Genomic DNA, 15,261 nt, shown 5'->3' with positions numbered 1-15,261 from the left:
GGTGCTTGGGACAATGTATGTGTGTTTTGTATCTGTTGGCTCCTAGGAAGGGCATTGGTTGGAAACTCCACTATGTTTTCAATTTTGTGTATGTGCGTGTCAACTGCTCAACATCTAAACTGTATGGTGAGAGATTACCTTTACTCCGTGCATTATTTACATTCCATCCATGACTTTTCAGTATCATATCAACCTTCTTGGTGCTCTGTGTGCACCAACTACATGCCTGCTCTGTGCAGTGTATTGCATCTCTTGCCAGTAGTGGGTGTGCTGGCAGTTTCTGTCACACAGCACAGTGTGCATGAGGTAAAATTATCATGCTGTTTTGTCGGTCTGTCTGTTTGTGTATTGATGTTAAAAAAACATAACAGTGAAGGAAAATGTTACTTTTTCTCAGTTCTTTTGGGCTAGTACAGTTCAAAGCAAGAAATAATACATACTTTCACATACCTTGTTTAAAGCAGTGCCATGATAGCTTCAGCTTGGTTTTCTTGCTATGGAAAATGCACCTTATCACATGACAACTCTCTTTCCAAAACAATTCAAAATTGCTAGAAAATCATCCTCATTGTTGCATGGGGGTATCCTCTCCCAGTCAGGAGTCTTCTGATTTTGTTCTTTCTTGATGAGCTTTTCTAGAATCCCACAAATAAGAATCACATGGATGCACACTGGTAGGTTTTTTTTCCCATATGGAGTTTGTAAAAAACATGTGAAATTAGTTCACAGGAATTTCATGTCTTACTTGTTTACTGCTTCTGTTCGTTGATTGTGATCAAACACAAATTTCAGTTTCAGTTCAATATATGGCACTAATGTCTGCAGTGTCATGCACTGAAGCACAAATAACAGCAAAAACATTAATTAATGCAAAAAATATTTACATATTTTAATATTTGGATGTTGTGTTAGATTTCTTGATATATCTGATAAAGGCAGGTTTAGGATGTACATAAACTTAATAATCAGAAATAAAAATTGTGTTCCATAGAAACAATCATCTGATTTGCTGTTGGTAGATTCCATTTTTTGCACTTTATATGAGATTATAAGGCATTTCAAAAAATATTGAAAGTTTATTAATTAATTTAAGTCTAGTAATTTTTAAAACTGGCAACATTTATTGTAATATAATAGTGTCTGTTTTTATCGCATATCAATTTATCTGATCAAGACAGACTATGATTCTGTAGTAAATTCCAGTTTAATCGTGACATATTTAAAACGTGACAAAATGTCAGTTTCACCATGACAAGTGTGTTGAAGAAGAAACAATAGATTGTGAAAAGTCATTAACAACTTATAAACATAGCGAAGGGAAATGATGAATACTATTGCTGTAGGCATATTTTTAATAGGATATGATACCACTGGGAAATGTTTTCCATTCCTGCTGTTTAATATGATTTCTCCTCAGATAACTGCTTTCTTAATCTTTTGTCTTCAATTTTTGTCTTAATCTTTTGTCTTTACCTTTATATATTCATTGTAACTTTGTATTATCTAAATATTTGGCACACCATTTTAGTTATGTATTCCTTTTAAATAAATATCTAGGGAAAAATTTGTAGCTTATTTCATTTTTTGTTTCCAGATGAGAGTTCTGTATGGAAAGAAAAAGTTTGTTGCCTCCCAAAAAGCTCTAAATGGGATAGTCATGTACCAGATGGGCTCTGAAAAATCTGGTAATTGCTCATTATTTTGTTTGCATATTTTGTAGCACAATAGCAGAGTTTAAAGGACGTTTCTTGTCAGTGAGCACCTAAGAACTGCACATTGGATCTTCCTTTACACTTTAATTTATTCTTTCTCCATTGTCTCAAATCAAACTAAACTTCACTTTCTCGATATGCACTTCTGTCTTCATTGTACCAGTTTCCTTAGTACTTGCCCATCCCAATTTCTTATATTTCCCTTCTTTGCCGTTGGTGGGGAGGCTTGCGTGCCTCAGTGATACAGATAGCCGTACCGTAGGTGCAACCACAACGGAGGGGTATCTGTTGAGAGGCCAGACAAACGTGTGGTTCCTGAAGAGGGGCAGCAGCCTTTTCAGTAGTTGCAAGGGCAACAGTCTGGATGATTGACTGATCTGGCCTTGTAACAATAACCAAAACGGTCTTGCTGTGCTGGTACTGCGAACGGCTGAAAGCAAGGGGAAACTACAGCCGTAATTTTTCCCGAGGGCATGCAGCTTTACTGTATGATTACATGATGATGGCGTCCTCTTGGGTAAAATATTCCGGAGGTAAAATAGTCCCCCATTCGGATCTCCGGGCGGGGACTACTCAAGAGGATGTCGTTATCAGGAGAAAGAAAACTGGCGTTCTACGGATCGGAGCGTGGAATGTCAGATCCCTTAATCGGGCAGGTAGGTTAGAAAATTTAAAAAGGGAAATGGATAGGTTGAAGTTAGATATAGTGGGAATTAGTGAAGTTCGGTGGCAGGAGGAACAAGACTTCTGGTCAGGTGACTACAGGGTTATAAACACAAAATCAAATAGGGGTAATGCAGGAGTAGGTTTAATAATGAATAGGAAAATAGGAATGCGGGTAAGCTACTACAAACAGCATAGTGAACGCATTATTGTGGCCAAGATAGATACGAAGCCCACACCTACTACAGTAGTACAAGTTTATATGCCAACTAGCTCTGCAGATGACGAAGAAATTGAAGAAATGTATGATGAAATAAAAGAAATTATTCAGATTGTGAAGGGAGACGAAAATTTAATAGTCATGGGTGACTGGAATTCGAGTGTAGGAAAAGGGAGAGAAGGAAACATAGTAGGTGAATATGGATTGGGGGACAGAAATGAAAGAGGAAGCCGCCTGGTAGAATTTTGCACAGAGCACAACATAATCATAACTAACACTTGGTTTAAGAATCATGAAAGAAGGTTGTATACATGGAAGAACCCTGGAGATACTAAAAGGTATCAGATAGATTATATAATGGTAAGACAGAGATTTAGGAACCAGGTTTTAAATTGTAAGACATTTCCAGGGGCAGATGTGGACTTTGACCACAATCTATTGGTTATGACCTGTAGATTAAAACTGAAGAAACTGCAAAAAGGTGGGAATTTAAGAAGATGGGACCTGGATAAACTAAAAGAACCAGAGGTTGTACAGAGATTCAGGGAGAGCATAAGGGAGCAATTGACAGGAATGGGGGAAATAAATACAGTAGAAGAAGAATGGGTAGCTTTGAGGGATGAAGTAGTGAAGGCAGCAGAGGATCAAGTAGGTAAAAAGACGAGGGCTAGTAGAAATCCTTGGGTAACAGAAGAAATATTGAATTTAATTGATGAAAGGAGAAAATATAAAAATGCAGTAAATGAAACAGGCAAAAAGGAATACAAACGTCTCAAAAATGAGATCGACAGGAAGTGCAAAATGGCTAAGCAGGGATGGCTAGAGGACAAATGTAAGGATGTAGAGGCCTATCTCACTAGAGGTAAGATAGATACCGCCTACAGGAAAATTAAAGAGACCTTTGGAGATAAGAGAACGACTTGTATGAATATCAAGAGCTCAGATGGAAACCCAGTTCTAAGCAAAGAAGGGAAAGCAGAAAGGTGGAAGGAGTATATAGAGGGTCTATACAAGGGCGATGTACTTGAGGACAATATTATGGAAATGGAAGAGGATGTAGATGAAGATGAAATGGGAGATATGATACTGCGTGAAGAGTTTGACAGAGCACTGAAAGACTTGAGTCGAAACAAGGCCCCCGGAGTAGACAATATTCCATTGGAACTACTGACGGCCGTGGGAGAGCCGGTCCTGACAAAACTCTACCATCTGGTGAGCAAGATGTATGAAACAGGCGAAATACCCTCAGACTTCAAGAAGAATATAATAATTCCAATCCCAAAGAAAGCAGGTGTTGACAGATGTGAAAATTACCGAACTATCAGTTTAATAAGTCACAGCTGCAAAATACTAACACGAATTCTTTACAGACGAATGGAAAAACTAGTAGAAGCCAACCTCGGGGAAGATCAGTTTGGATTCCGTAGACACACTGGAACACGTGAGGCAATACTGACCTTACGACTTATCTTAGAAGAAAGATTAAGGAAAGGCAAACCTACGTTTCTAGCATTTGTAGACTTAGAGAAAGCTTTTGACAATGTTGACTGGAATACTCTCTTTCAAATTCTAAAGGTGGCAGGGGTAAAATACAGGGAGCGAAAGGCTATTTACAATTTGTACAGAAACCAGATGGCAGTTATAAGAGTCGAGGGACATGAAAGGGAAGCAGTGGTTGGGAAGGGAGTGAGACAGGGTTGTAGCCTCTCCCCGATGTTGTTCAATCTGTATATTGAGCAAGCAGTAAAGGAAACAAAAGAAAAATTCGGAGTAGGTATTAAAATTCATGGAGAAGAAATAAAAACTTTGAGGTTCGCCGATGACATTGTAATTCTGTCAGAGACAGCAAATGACTTGGAAGAGCAGTTGAATGGAATGGACAGTGTCTTGAAAGGAGGATATAAGATGAACATCAACAAAAGCAAAACAAGGATAATGAAATGTAGTCTAATTAAGTCGGGTGATGCTGAGGGAATTAGATTAGGAAATGAGGCACTTAAAGTAGTAAAGGAGTTTTGCTATTTGGGGAGCAAAATAACTGATGATGGTCGAAGTAGAGAGGATATAAAATGTAGGCTGGCAATGGCAAGGAAAGCGTTTCTGAAGAAGAGAAATTTGTTAACATCCAGTATTGATTTAAGTGTCAGGAAGTCGTTTCTGAAAGTATTTGTATGGAGTGTAGCCATGCATGGAAGTGAAACATGGACGATAAATAGTTTGGACAAGAAGAGAATAGAAGCTTTTGAAATGTGGTGCTACAGAAGAATGCTGAAGATTAGATGGGTAGATCACATAACTAATGAGGAAGTATTGAATAGGATTGGGGAGAAGAGAAGTTTGTGGCACAATTTGACCAGAAGAAGGGATCGGTTAGTAGGACATGTTCTGAGGCATCAAGGGATCACCAATTTAGTATTGGAGTGCAGCGTGGAGGGTAAAAATCGTAGAGGGAGACCAAGAGATGAATACACTAAGCAGATTCAGAAGGATGTAGGTTGCAGTAGGTACTGGGAGATGAAAAAGCTTGCACAGGATAGAGTAGCATGGAGGGCTGCATCAAACCAGTCTCAGGACTGAAGACCACAACAACAACAACAACAACAAGTTGAAACACTATTTGCTGCAGCCTCTTTATTTTCTCCCCACCTTTTTCCTGCTAATCATTTTATATCCTCATTGTGCAATGCTTCACGTAACTTTTCTTTGAAGTTTGAAGAGTTCCAAGCGAATTCAAACAAACTGCACAAAAAATATTTGTGTAGAAGTACAATAAATAGATTCCGTAAATCTGAATATTCCAAAATGAACTTAGTTCATTTTATTTTTTTTAATCATGTCAGAAAACATACATTTTGTAACCAAAACAGTACATACATAATTTCATTCTGGTACTGTAAGCATTACCAACTTTCTACAAACAGGTTTACGTAATAACAAATATTTGAAATACTGTGTAATCAATATTTAGCCACATCATAGGGTTCATGATTAGCTGCCATCAGTTCTTTTAGGGAGCCTGTAGTTAAGTGCAGTTTGCAGATGAGGAGATGATCCATGGTTTGTTGTTCCCTGCATTCATGAATGTAAATTATAACTGTGCTTAATGTGTATAAACTAACATCAGTTCTAAGTTCAGAGATCCTAAAGTATACACAAATGTAGTTTTGAGAGATTGTGAAGTCCCTGAACAATAATGGGATTCTTTTTACTGGCTGAGTCATTTATATTTACTCATACTTGTCTGTGTTTTTTGACCTATTAATTTGTCTATTTTATTACTTGTATCTAATACTTTCTGATTGTTTAGTTTGACCCGGTAGTTGAAAAATCATCATACTTTGCCTGTAGCTCTTTTTCCATTTTTGAACTGTTTGAATAACTGAAATCAGTTGTAACATGATACCAATTGATTTTTTTCATTGCAGGAAAGAAGTGAATGAAAACATGGAAATTTAAGGCTACTGTTAGATATGTAATTAGAAATACAAATAATACATACAGTTTTTAAAAATTTTTATCATTATTTTTTTTATACAGATTACATTTCAATACTGCAGACAATTAAATGCAGTCAGTTCGAACCTTTCATGGCAATAAATAATGAAGATAAACTTGCCCTAGTTACAACAAACAGAAAAGGTATTACTTGGATTGATCTAACTGTGGGGAAATCGGTTGGTACAACAGGCTTAAGTCCATGCACTGGAGAAGAAAGTACAGTGAAAGCAGAATTTGTGTCACGAAACATAATTGCAGTTTGTTCAGAAAATGAAGGTTCAGCAAGTCTGTATGACACACGAACTGGTTCTACAGATGGTCACCTAACGTGTGGTGAGTGAAACTTTCCATGATGTTTTTCCTTCTTATTATTAATTATTGTAATCAAATAAGAATCTCATATAACATAAATCTGGAACACAATGAACACTGATCATGGAGCAACTGTGATAGCAATTTACAGGAATGCAGCTGAATGTCACCTTTGATAACTGCCAATATTTTGACAGGTGAACACCCTGTAATTTTCAAGGCATTAATGGGTTTCTTACCTTGAATTGATGATGTGTTCACCTTTCGAAATGCCAGTGATTTTTGAATTCATCACCAGGATGAATTCCCATAAGTTTCTTGAATATTTTATATGCTGGGAGAAACAAAAGTTTCACATTATGATGATACTGTTTAGCTATATGCAAACTGTTATGAGCTGTTGAGGCGTAGTGCCGTATAACTATCCTGCCTTGGAGGCGGTTAAGTGGGAGATGTGTCTCAGAGCTGGATAGTGACAGATGGTGAAGCGAGACTGGACGTGTACGTAGTTTATGTATCAGCCGATAGAGGACAATATTGGATAGGGGGACTGCGATTTTAGTTTCGACTGTGCCCACTAGAGTGCACTAAAGTAATAGAATGTTTTTCATAAACTGTTCTAGTAATTTCATAAATTGTTATTATGTCTTTTTGTGTATGTAAAATGTTATAAATGTATTTTAGTAGTATGAATGATGTGTGTGTGTGGTTTAAGGTTAATATGAAGATAATTGTTTTACAAGTTATGTAGTAGGATTTAGTGTGGGAACATTTCGCAGAAGTATGGATATGGACAAAGGGGATTTTTGTAGAATAGATTTGTAAAGTAAGTTTATGGTAAAGGGAAAGTTAATTCAGGTATAAATAACAATAGTAAATAACTTTATGCATAAACAAAATTTCAGCATATTAGATTATTACGTCAGTAAAAAGTGCAGTCGTTAGGTTTACTGTTTTGCGATTGGTTATTGATGAAAAGCGCGGGTTGACGTGGGAGAATGTTGTTTAGCTATTGGCTGTTCATTAAACTGACCAATGGTAAGGCAATATTTTTCGCGCACCTTTCTCTGCTGGTAGAGAAGACTAAGAGTATTCTAGAGAAGGGTGGGAGCCTAGCCATGAAACAGTTCGGACATGTGTAGTAGTAATTCCGATGGAAACGATAAGTTGCCAGATCTAGCAGTGTTTCATACATCAAAAGTGTGGTAAAGTGACGGCATAATTATTCCAATGGGCGTGTACAAATTTCGGAAATTTTAAGTGAATTTTGTGATGGAAAAAAGACATATATTCCGCATGGCGTATTGAGCAGGTCAGTGGCTAAAAACTGTGACTGCATTTTGTACCGACAGACTTAATATTTGGGGAGCATTATCAATCAAAAACAATCAGTATTTTTGTAGCTATTAAGTTTTTGAGAAATGCAACACCATAAACTTGCTAACATGAGTGAAAGGGATTGTGAGCGACTGTGTTAAGACTAGCATGGACTTGGCAGTAATACTTGTTCACCTAAGTTTCAGAATATATTAACTGAGGACAAAATTTCCAACCTTGCATTTGTGTGAAAACTTTCTCGCAAAATGTAGATTAGTGACTTAAATTGCAGCCTGGTTCACATCGAATACAATAGGTTTCACTCGGCTTTCCTACTGATGATCTGCTTAGACAATGTTCACAGGTAGGTGTAGGTCCGTCGTAAAAGGAAGGAAAGAACCACGCCGCCGCACTGTGGTGCATGGGTGGAATAGCAATTAGCATTACTGGCTGATGTGCTGCAGGTCACTGGTTCAAATTTCAACAGCAAATATTGTTATTTAGTATTTATCATTTCTAGAAGATTCTCAAAACTTCTTATGTTTGTTACATTTGAAATAGTAACACTCTCTGTCCATAAGTTCATTTCTACTCTGGGTGACAGTTAGTGCTTGTAATACACGTTTTCAGTGCTAAGCGTTGTACTTCATTGATAACCCTACTTTCGGATGAGTGCTCAAAAACATCTACATCACTGTGGCTCCAGTAGGGGGATGTAAAATCCATCACCAACAAAAACTGGAATACAAGTAGTACATTGTTTCAATGATCCATATACACATGTGACCAGTGAATTCCATAAAAGCAGTAAGTCAGCTGTGCATCAGACGTCCTTTAGTGATCTTCGGGTATGCTGGTCAGGACCCAATGAGATGCCTCAAACAATTTGACAGTCACCAAATACAACAGGTGGAATGACCTAATGTATTTTTCAGATGTGTGCTTTTACTTGGACAGGGTAGCTCAGCAGTGATAAGAGAACAATGAAAAGCAGCTCAATGATACAAATTCCATGCTGAAGAGTCCCCTTATGGTAGAACAATTTAAGCATCTTTGGGAAAAGACATATAGTTGATCTGTGGGACAAAGTCTATAGCCGTACCATGGAAGAGGTCACTCCCCATCGTGGTAGGGGTGCTGATAACCTCGCCTTTGAGTGATATCAGTTGCTCACCTGCTATCAAATTGTTGGAAAAGTAAGCAAGGTGAATATCTATGTAGGTGAGGCAACCACAGATGAAAATCCTACATGGACAGTTACTATAATATCAGGAAATCTCATTGATGGCTAACCTGCCCAGGTGCTAGTCATCTCAGGCACTTCTGTTTTGGGTAACATTTAATGCTTATTGTCACAAGGTAACAAAGACTATGTTCCGTGATACCAAAGCAGTTGTGCTGAAGTTTGCTTGTGGAAAATATGTTCATCTGTTGCAAGAATATCTATCAAGGACAGAACACAGCCTTTTGACCTTGTTGTTTTAAAAGAACATAGCCATTATGTTATTTTTGGATGGGGCTCATAAAATGTATCACAGGTAGTCATAGACTGTGGTAGATTAGAACTCCAGACAAAACTGTTTCAACAAGCACCATAACAAAGATTGCTCTGGGCAGCCGTTTGGCACTGAACACATTGTTCTTCTTCTGTCATCAACTAAATGAGTTCAAGTCATCAATCTAGATGCTCATTTAAACTGTGAAGCTTTTGTCAATTGCAGAAAGCTAACAGGCTCACAAAATAAATCTGTATGCCAGCAGTGATCATAAATACTACAGGAGATGAAGGAGAATTTTGGGTCATTAATTGTCACAAGCAGCCACAACACATCCCAGAAGGTATGTGCATAGGAACAGCTGAACCAGTCAGGATGGACAACTCTCATTGCCATCAAGAAAGCTTTATGCTCTGCCACCAGTATGGATAACACAGTAAAGGAACCTAGTATCAAACTGGAGTGGAGAAAAGACAAACCAAGCAAACCATGGTAAAACACCATATCAACTTGGGAGATCATGTACCAGTCAGCTTTTGTATAATGTGTTGCTGCCTTACTGAGATGTAATTTGAGAGGAAGTGGAGAAGGTCCTCCTGGATGATATCATAGAACCTTCAGTGATTCTTGTGAAGAAGACGATGCCATTTCTTCCTTGGCTACCAATGACTCAACAAAATCACAGAAAAAAATGTGTAAAATGTGTACTCATTACTGCATATTGATGACAAACTAAATGGTTTGAAAGCGGCTAAGCATTTCTCAGCTATGGAAATCCAGACAGGCTACAGACAAATTGTGACATGACAAGGCTGACCAAGAAGAGTGCCTTCATAATTCCTGACAGCCTCTATGAGTTCAAAGTTATGCCATGTGGCCTGTGTAATGTTCCAGCCACCTTCAAGTGTAGGATGAACACTGCTTTGACACCTTAAGTGGATGACCTGTCTTTGCTATCTGGATGACCTGCCTAACAATCCTGTTGAAGCATGTTCAGATGGAAGGCCTCCACCTGAATCCAAAAAAGTGCCTCTTTGCTGTTCAACAAATGAAAATCTGGAGGCACCTAGTTAATGGCAATGGGGTCTGTCCCAATCCAGTGAAAATAAAGATATCTCACCAATTTTCTGACTCATCACATTTGTGATGCGAGAAGTTTCTTTGGAATGTGTTATACTACTAGCGATTCATAAAGGACTTCTGTATCAAAGTGCATCCCTTACATAACTACTGTAGGGATGCAGCAAATTTTCTTGTAACAAGGTGCAAGGAAGAGCTTAGTTTACCCTTAAGAGGTGCTAAAATCTATGTCCTAGTGTTGTATGAAGAGGACTTTGAGACAGAATTTCACACTGACGCTGGTGGGTACGGGTTAGGCACAGTTCTACTACAAATTCATGAAATGAGTGCTTCACACTTGTTGGACCATCAACAGATTCTGGCCATATTTATTTCGCAGACCATTTGGCATTGAGATGGGCCACCGTTCTATACATAGGCTGACTAGCTTGAAGGATCTGTCAGGTCAGCTGGCAAGGTGGGCACTGAGACATCTGGAGCAGAATGTTGCAGTGGTATACAAAAACAGACACATACACAAGGATACTGACTGGCATTCAAAGAATCCGTTGGCAGAGCATAGTGGATGAAGTCTCAGTCATCACTGCATTAAATGACTTTTCTGATCTAACATTGCTGAAAACTGTAGAGGCCATGAAGGAGGAGAAACTGAGCAGAGGAGAACATTGTATAATAGGAATTATGATCCACTGGAGCAGAAATGTTTGCTTGTCATCCCAGCTCATCTATGACTAGCTATCTTTGGATATTTCAATGACACGCCAGCATCCAGTCACATAGGATTTGTGAAGACTGTAGACAGAATTAGATGCAGGTATCACTGGCCAGATCTCTGTCAACCCATTAGGCACTAAGTGAGCTGCTATAAGGCATGCCAGCAATGGAAGCATTGCCACAGTTGCTTCCAGCACCTCTAGTAGCAATTCCACCTGCAACAATACTATTCCACAAAATTGGAATTAACCTCTTGGGGGAGATTACTGAACTTGAAAAATGGGAATCAATGGATTATAGTCTGTATGGACTATCTTACCTGCCACACTGTCTCCAAAACGAAGACAACTGCTGAATTTCCAGGAAGTGCAAGGTTACTTGTAGAAGACATTTTGAAGCACAGAGCATCCCATGTGATGATTTAATTGTGGGGAAACTTTTCCAGTCGTGGCCAGTACCAGAGTTAACCTCACATGGCAGCATTACCACCAAGACGGCAGCTGGCACCACCCACAGATGACTTGTGTGACAGAATGCTTTAGGCAAATATGCTCTCAATGTGTGCTGATGTTGGACAGAGAGATTGGGGTACAATATTGCCTGTCATGACATTTGCATACAACACAGCGAAGCAAGACAATAGCGGCTCATATTATTCTTTCTGCTCCATGGTCACGAGACCTTAGCGACAATGATACATTTTTTTCCTTTTCAAGTAGACAATAGTCAGGATGACCATGTGAAACAGCTTACCACTAGGACCAAAGAAACAGGACAGCTGGCTCGCATATGGATCCTGAATGTCAAGGAGAAGCACCGAGAGCACTGTAATGCCAAGTGCCAGGCAGTGAGGGATACAGCCTTGGAAACTTTGTATGTATTTTTACACCACTGTGAAAAGTGAACTATCAGAAAAGTTTCAAAGAGGCCACTTTGGACTGTTCTGTATCCCTCCTCATTTGTTAGACACCACATTCGAAGTTTAGGATTATGACGTATCATCAGGAAGACATAAGCACAGATGTTGTCCTTGTCCTCCATATGAAGCTATACTACAGTCTTGACGTGCACATTGATAATGGGGGCTTTCTGTTGAAGGAAACTGAAGATTGCTGATCGCTGCAAAATTTGGATATGTGAGGCTTCCTTCAATGTTCCTAATAACATGACTGTAACATGAGGTGTCTCCAGTGCTACCATACATAGGACAGGATCCTCCAATGTTGCCATACCTGGGACCCTGACAAGATGTAGATCCAGAGTGCTGTAGTCAGCTCATATGAAAACCTGTGAAACAATGTGTCTTTTTCTTCAAAAGAGAGAGAGAGAGAGAGAGAGAGAGAGAGAGAGAGAGAGAGAGAGAGAGAGAGAGAGAGAGAGTATATTTGTTACTCCTTCAAGGTGAAACAGGTGGACGGATTTGGATGAAATTTGGAACAGAGATGGCTTATACCATGAATTAAAACATAAGCTACATTACATATACCTATCTATCAAAGGGTTGGAGATGGGGGTGAAAAAGAAGTGTAGCTCATGGCACGTGAGCACCCTTACTTCTTTCATCCAATATTTGAGAATGAGAGCACTTTGTTATCACAAAGTGTATTCACGACACATTTTGCAGACAGTGTTCGCATATACCACTGAATATTACAGCAGGAAGTGAGATACAGCCCGGAGACTTGATGCATGTTATTGTATGACACAGAGTTCAGGAGGTGTGACATCATAAACATTGAGATGCTTAAAAAATTGATGCATCATGTGTGTCATTTAAATTTATTACTTCCTTGCTATTTGCAACACATTTTTCACATGATGTCTATATATGTCACTGAATGTACCTTCAAAAATATAGCGTTGTATGGCACTCAATTAAGGAGATAGGGAATGAAATAAGTTGTTGTGTGTAAAACTGCCATGTTATGCATGACACTACAGTGTATTAATTTTTGCTACTAATCCTATTCACAGCACATTCTACAGACAGTAGCCACATATACTACTGTACCTGCAAAATTATATCACTATATGACTGTTCTATTCAGGGGAGCGTGAGGGAAATACATGCACGTCACAATCACCTGTGCAAAGTAGTTAAACTTGTTCACAGCCCATAAAACGAAGGTGGGCAATGAGATGTACGCAAAAAAATCCTTTTGATGGGTAAATACCTAGTGGACTTCACAATCTGTACTGTGTGATTTTACTTTTATAGACAGGTATTCTAACATATGACTTAATTCTGAGCTGGTGGCCAATGAAGTCTAATGTCATAAACATTGAGCTTTGTGAAAATGGAACTATAGGGCAAAATTCACTAGATATACAGTTGATATATGTGTACAAATATATGTGAAATATGTTAAATACACATGAAATATATTTGAAATATGGGTACATGGTCAAAGTTACAGATAGAAAGATAATTCTAACCCCCAAAACCGAAGGTGGTAGACACATTAGGTATGGTCTGGAAAGAACCAGCAGGCTCTCTTTGGGATAGTAGTGATAATGTGGTGAGAGGAGGGGGGAAGGAAGAGTTGGGCATGGAAAGGAAAGAGGAAGAGATGGGCAGAGTGGGGAGGGAGGAGGAGATGGACAGGGAGGGTGGATGGAGGAGATCAACAGAGAGAGAGCTGGGTGAAGGAGGAGGCAGAGAGATGGGGTTGAGGAGTTGGACAGAGAGAAGGGGGAGGAGGATGTGGACTAATAGAAGATTGGAATAATACATTCCCTGGCATTTCTTTATAACTGTTTAACTGTAGGTAACATCTTGAAGTGGAGCTAGTATTTTATGTTTGTCTAAATAGCAGCATTCTCCATCCGGGAGTTCATTCTGTTCTGTCTATACATTGGTTTCTGTAATAAGTGTGCTTTCAGTGTTAAGTGTTGTACTTCATTAAGAACCATGTGTTTTGGAATGGACCCGAGTGTAATTATGACATGACAATATAGATCCTTAGACTTTGTTGACCACCAGCTCAGAATTAAGTCATACATTAGAATACATGTCTATAAAAGTAAAATCACACAGTACAGATTTTGAAGTCCACCAGCTATTTAACCATCAAAAGGTTTTTGTTGTGTACATCTAATTGCCCACCTTCCTTTTATGAGCTGTGAATATTGTGGATTAACTTAACTATTTTACACAGGTGACTGTGACATGAATGTGCAGAGGTGGTGGAGGAGGCACAGGGAGGGTGAATATTTGTTCCCTCACGCTCTAGAATAAAGGAAGATGCTGAATTCATCTGTCCGTCTAATGGACAGACCATCAGCAGTAGCTTCAAATGTCTTCATTCTATGAAAAAATAACACAGGTTTGGCCTCGTTACTCAGAAATTTCTACCACCACCAATATTCTGACTGGCTATTCCCGTGTAGTGTGCCAATTTACTAGCACAAATTGTTGGCCGTGACACTTTATTCCTGTATACTGAGCTGACGAAAAAAAAATAACCACATGGATATCATTACTCTAATGTATGTCATACCCTTTACCAAGAATGTGCTTTTGTGTTACACCAGAAACACATCATATTACGCTACTTTTAATGCATACCATTTGGGTGCGAAACAGATTTTAGAAAAATGCTAAAGATCAATATCAGTGTTAGTTTTGATGTGTCAGATAATCGTATTCATTTTATGCAATAGTTAAGTTTCACGTCATACTGTAGCCCCAGATGCCTAAATTATCTGCCCCCACCCCCACCCCAAAACAAAAAATTAAATAAATCTGTTTTCTGACTGGTTTCATATGGCTAACCACAATTTCCTCTTCATAACAGAGTGAAATATTCACTTAACACATTATTTGTTGCATTTCAAGCATTCTTCTGTAAGACCACATATCAAATGCTTTTATTCTCACCTTTTCTAGTTTTTCCACAGTCAGTGATTCACTTTTAAACAATGCTGCATTTCAGGCATATATTCTCAGAAGTTTTTCTCAGATTAAGAATTATGTTTGATAATAGCAGACATCTTTCGACAAGAATGCTCTCTTTGCCGCTGCTAGTCTTTTTATGACTAGTTAGCACACTGTCTCACATTTGGGAGGACAACTGTTCAAGTCTGTGTCCGACAATCCTGATTTAGATTTTCTGAGATTTCCCTAAATCTCTGCTGCCAAATGCCACAATGGTTCCTTTGAAAGGGTGTGGCCAATTTCCTTCCCCATTCTTGAAACAATCAAAGCTTGTGCTCCCTCTGTAATGACTTCAATGTTGAAGGGAAATTA

General features: G+C 38.7%; 1 protein-coding gene across 3 annotated transcripts in view; it reads left to right on the top strand.

Moving 5' to 3' along the window:
• The window catches only part of LOC124793631 (WD repeat-containing protein 73-like), a 130,707-nt gene that overhangs the window by 67,091 nt on the left and 48,355 nt on the right, over window positions 1-15,261 (top strand). For all 3 annotated transcript variants that reach the window (XM_047258036.1, XM_047258035.1, XM_047258037.1), the window contains 2 exons: window positions 1,595-1,685; window positions 6,133-6,426. In XM_047258036.1, the coding sequence (XP_047113992.1) occupies window positions 1,595-1,685; window positions 6,133-6,426 (385 nt within the window). The remainder of the gene's footprint in view (window positions 1-1,594; window positions 1,686-6,132; window positions 6,427-15,261) is intronic.

This window comes from Schistocerca piceifrons, chromosome 1 (genome assembly GCF_021461385.2).
Source record: "Schistocerca piceifrons isolate TAMUIC-IGC-003096 chromosome 1, iqSchPice1.1, whole genome shotgun sequence".
Classification (NCBI taxonomy): Eukaryota; Metazoa; Arthropoda; class Insecta; order Orthoptera; family Acrididae; genus Schistocerca; species Schistocerca piceifrons.
Note: the sequence above shows the minus strand (reverse complement) of the source record. Positions and strands in the feature narration are given on the sequence as shown.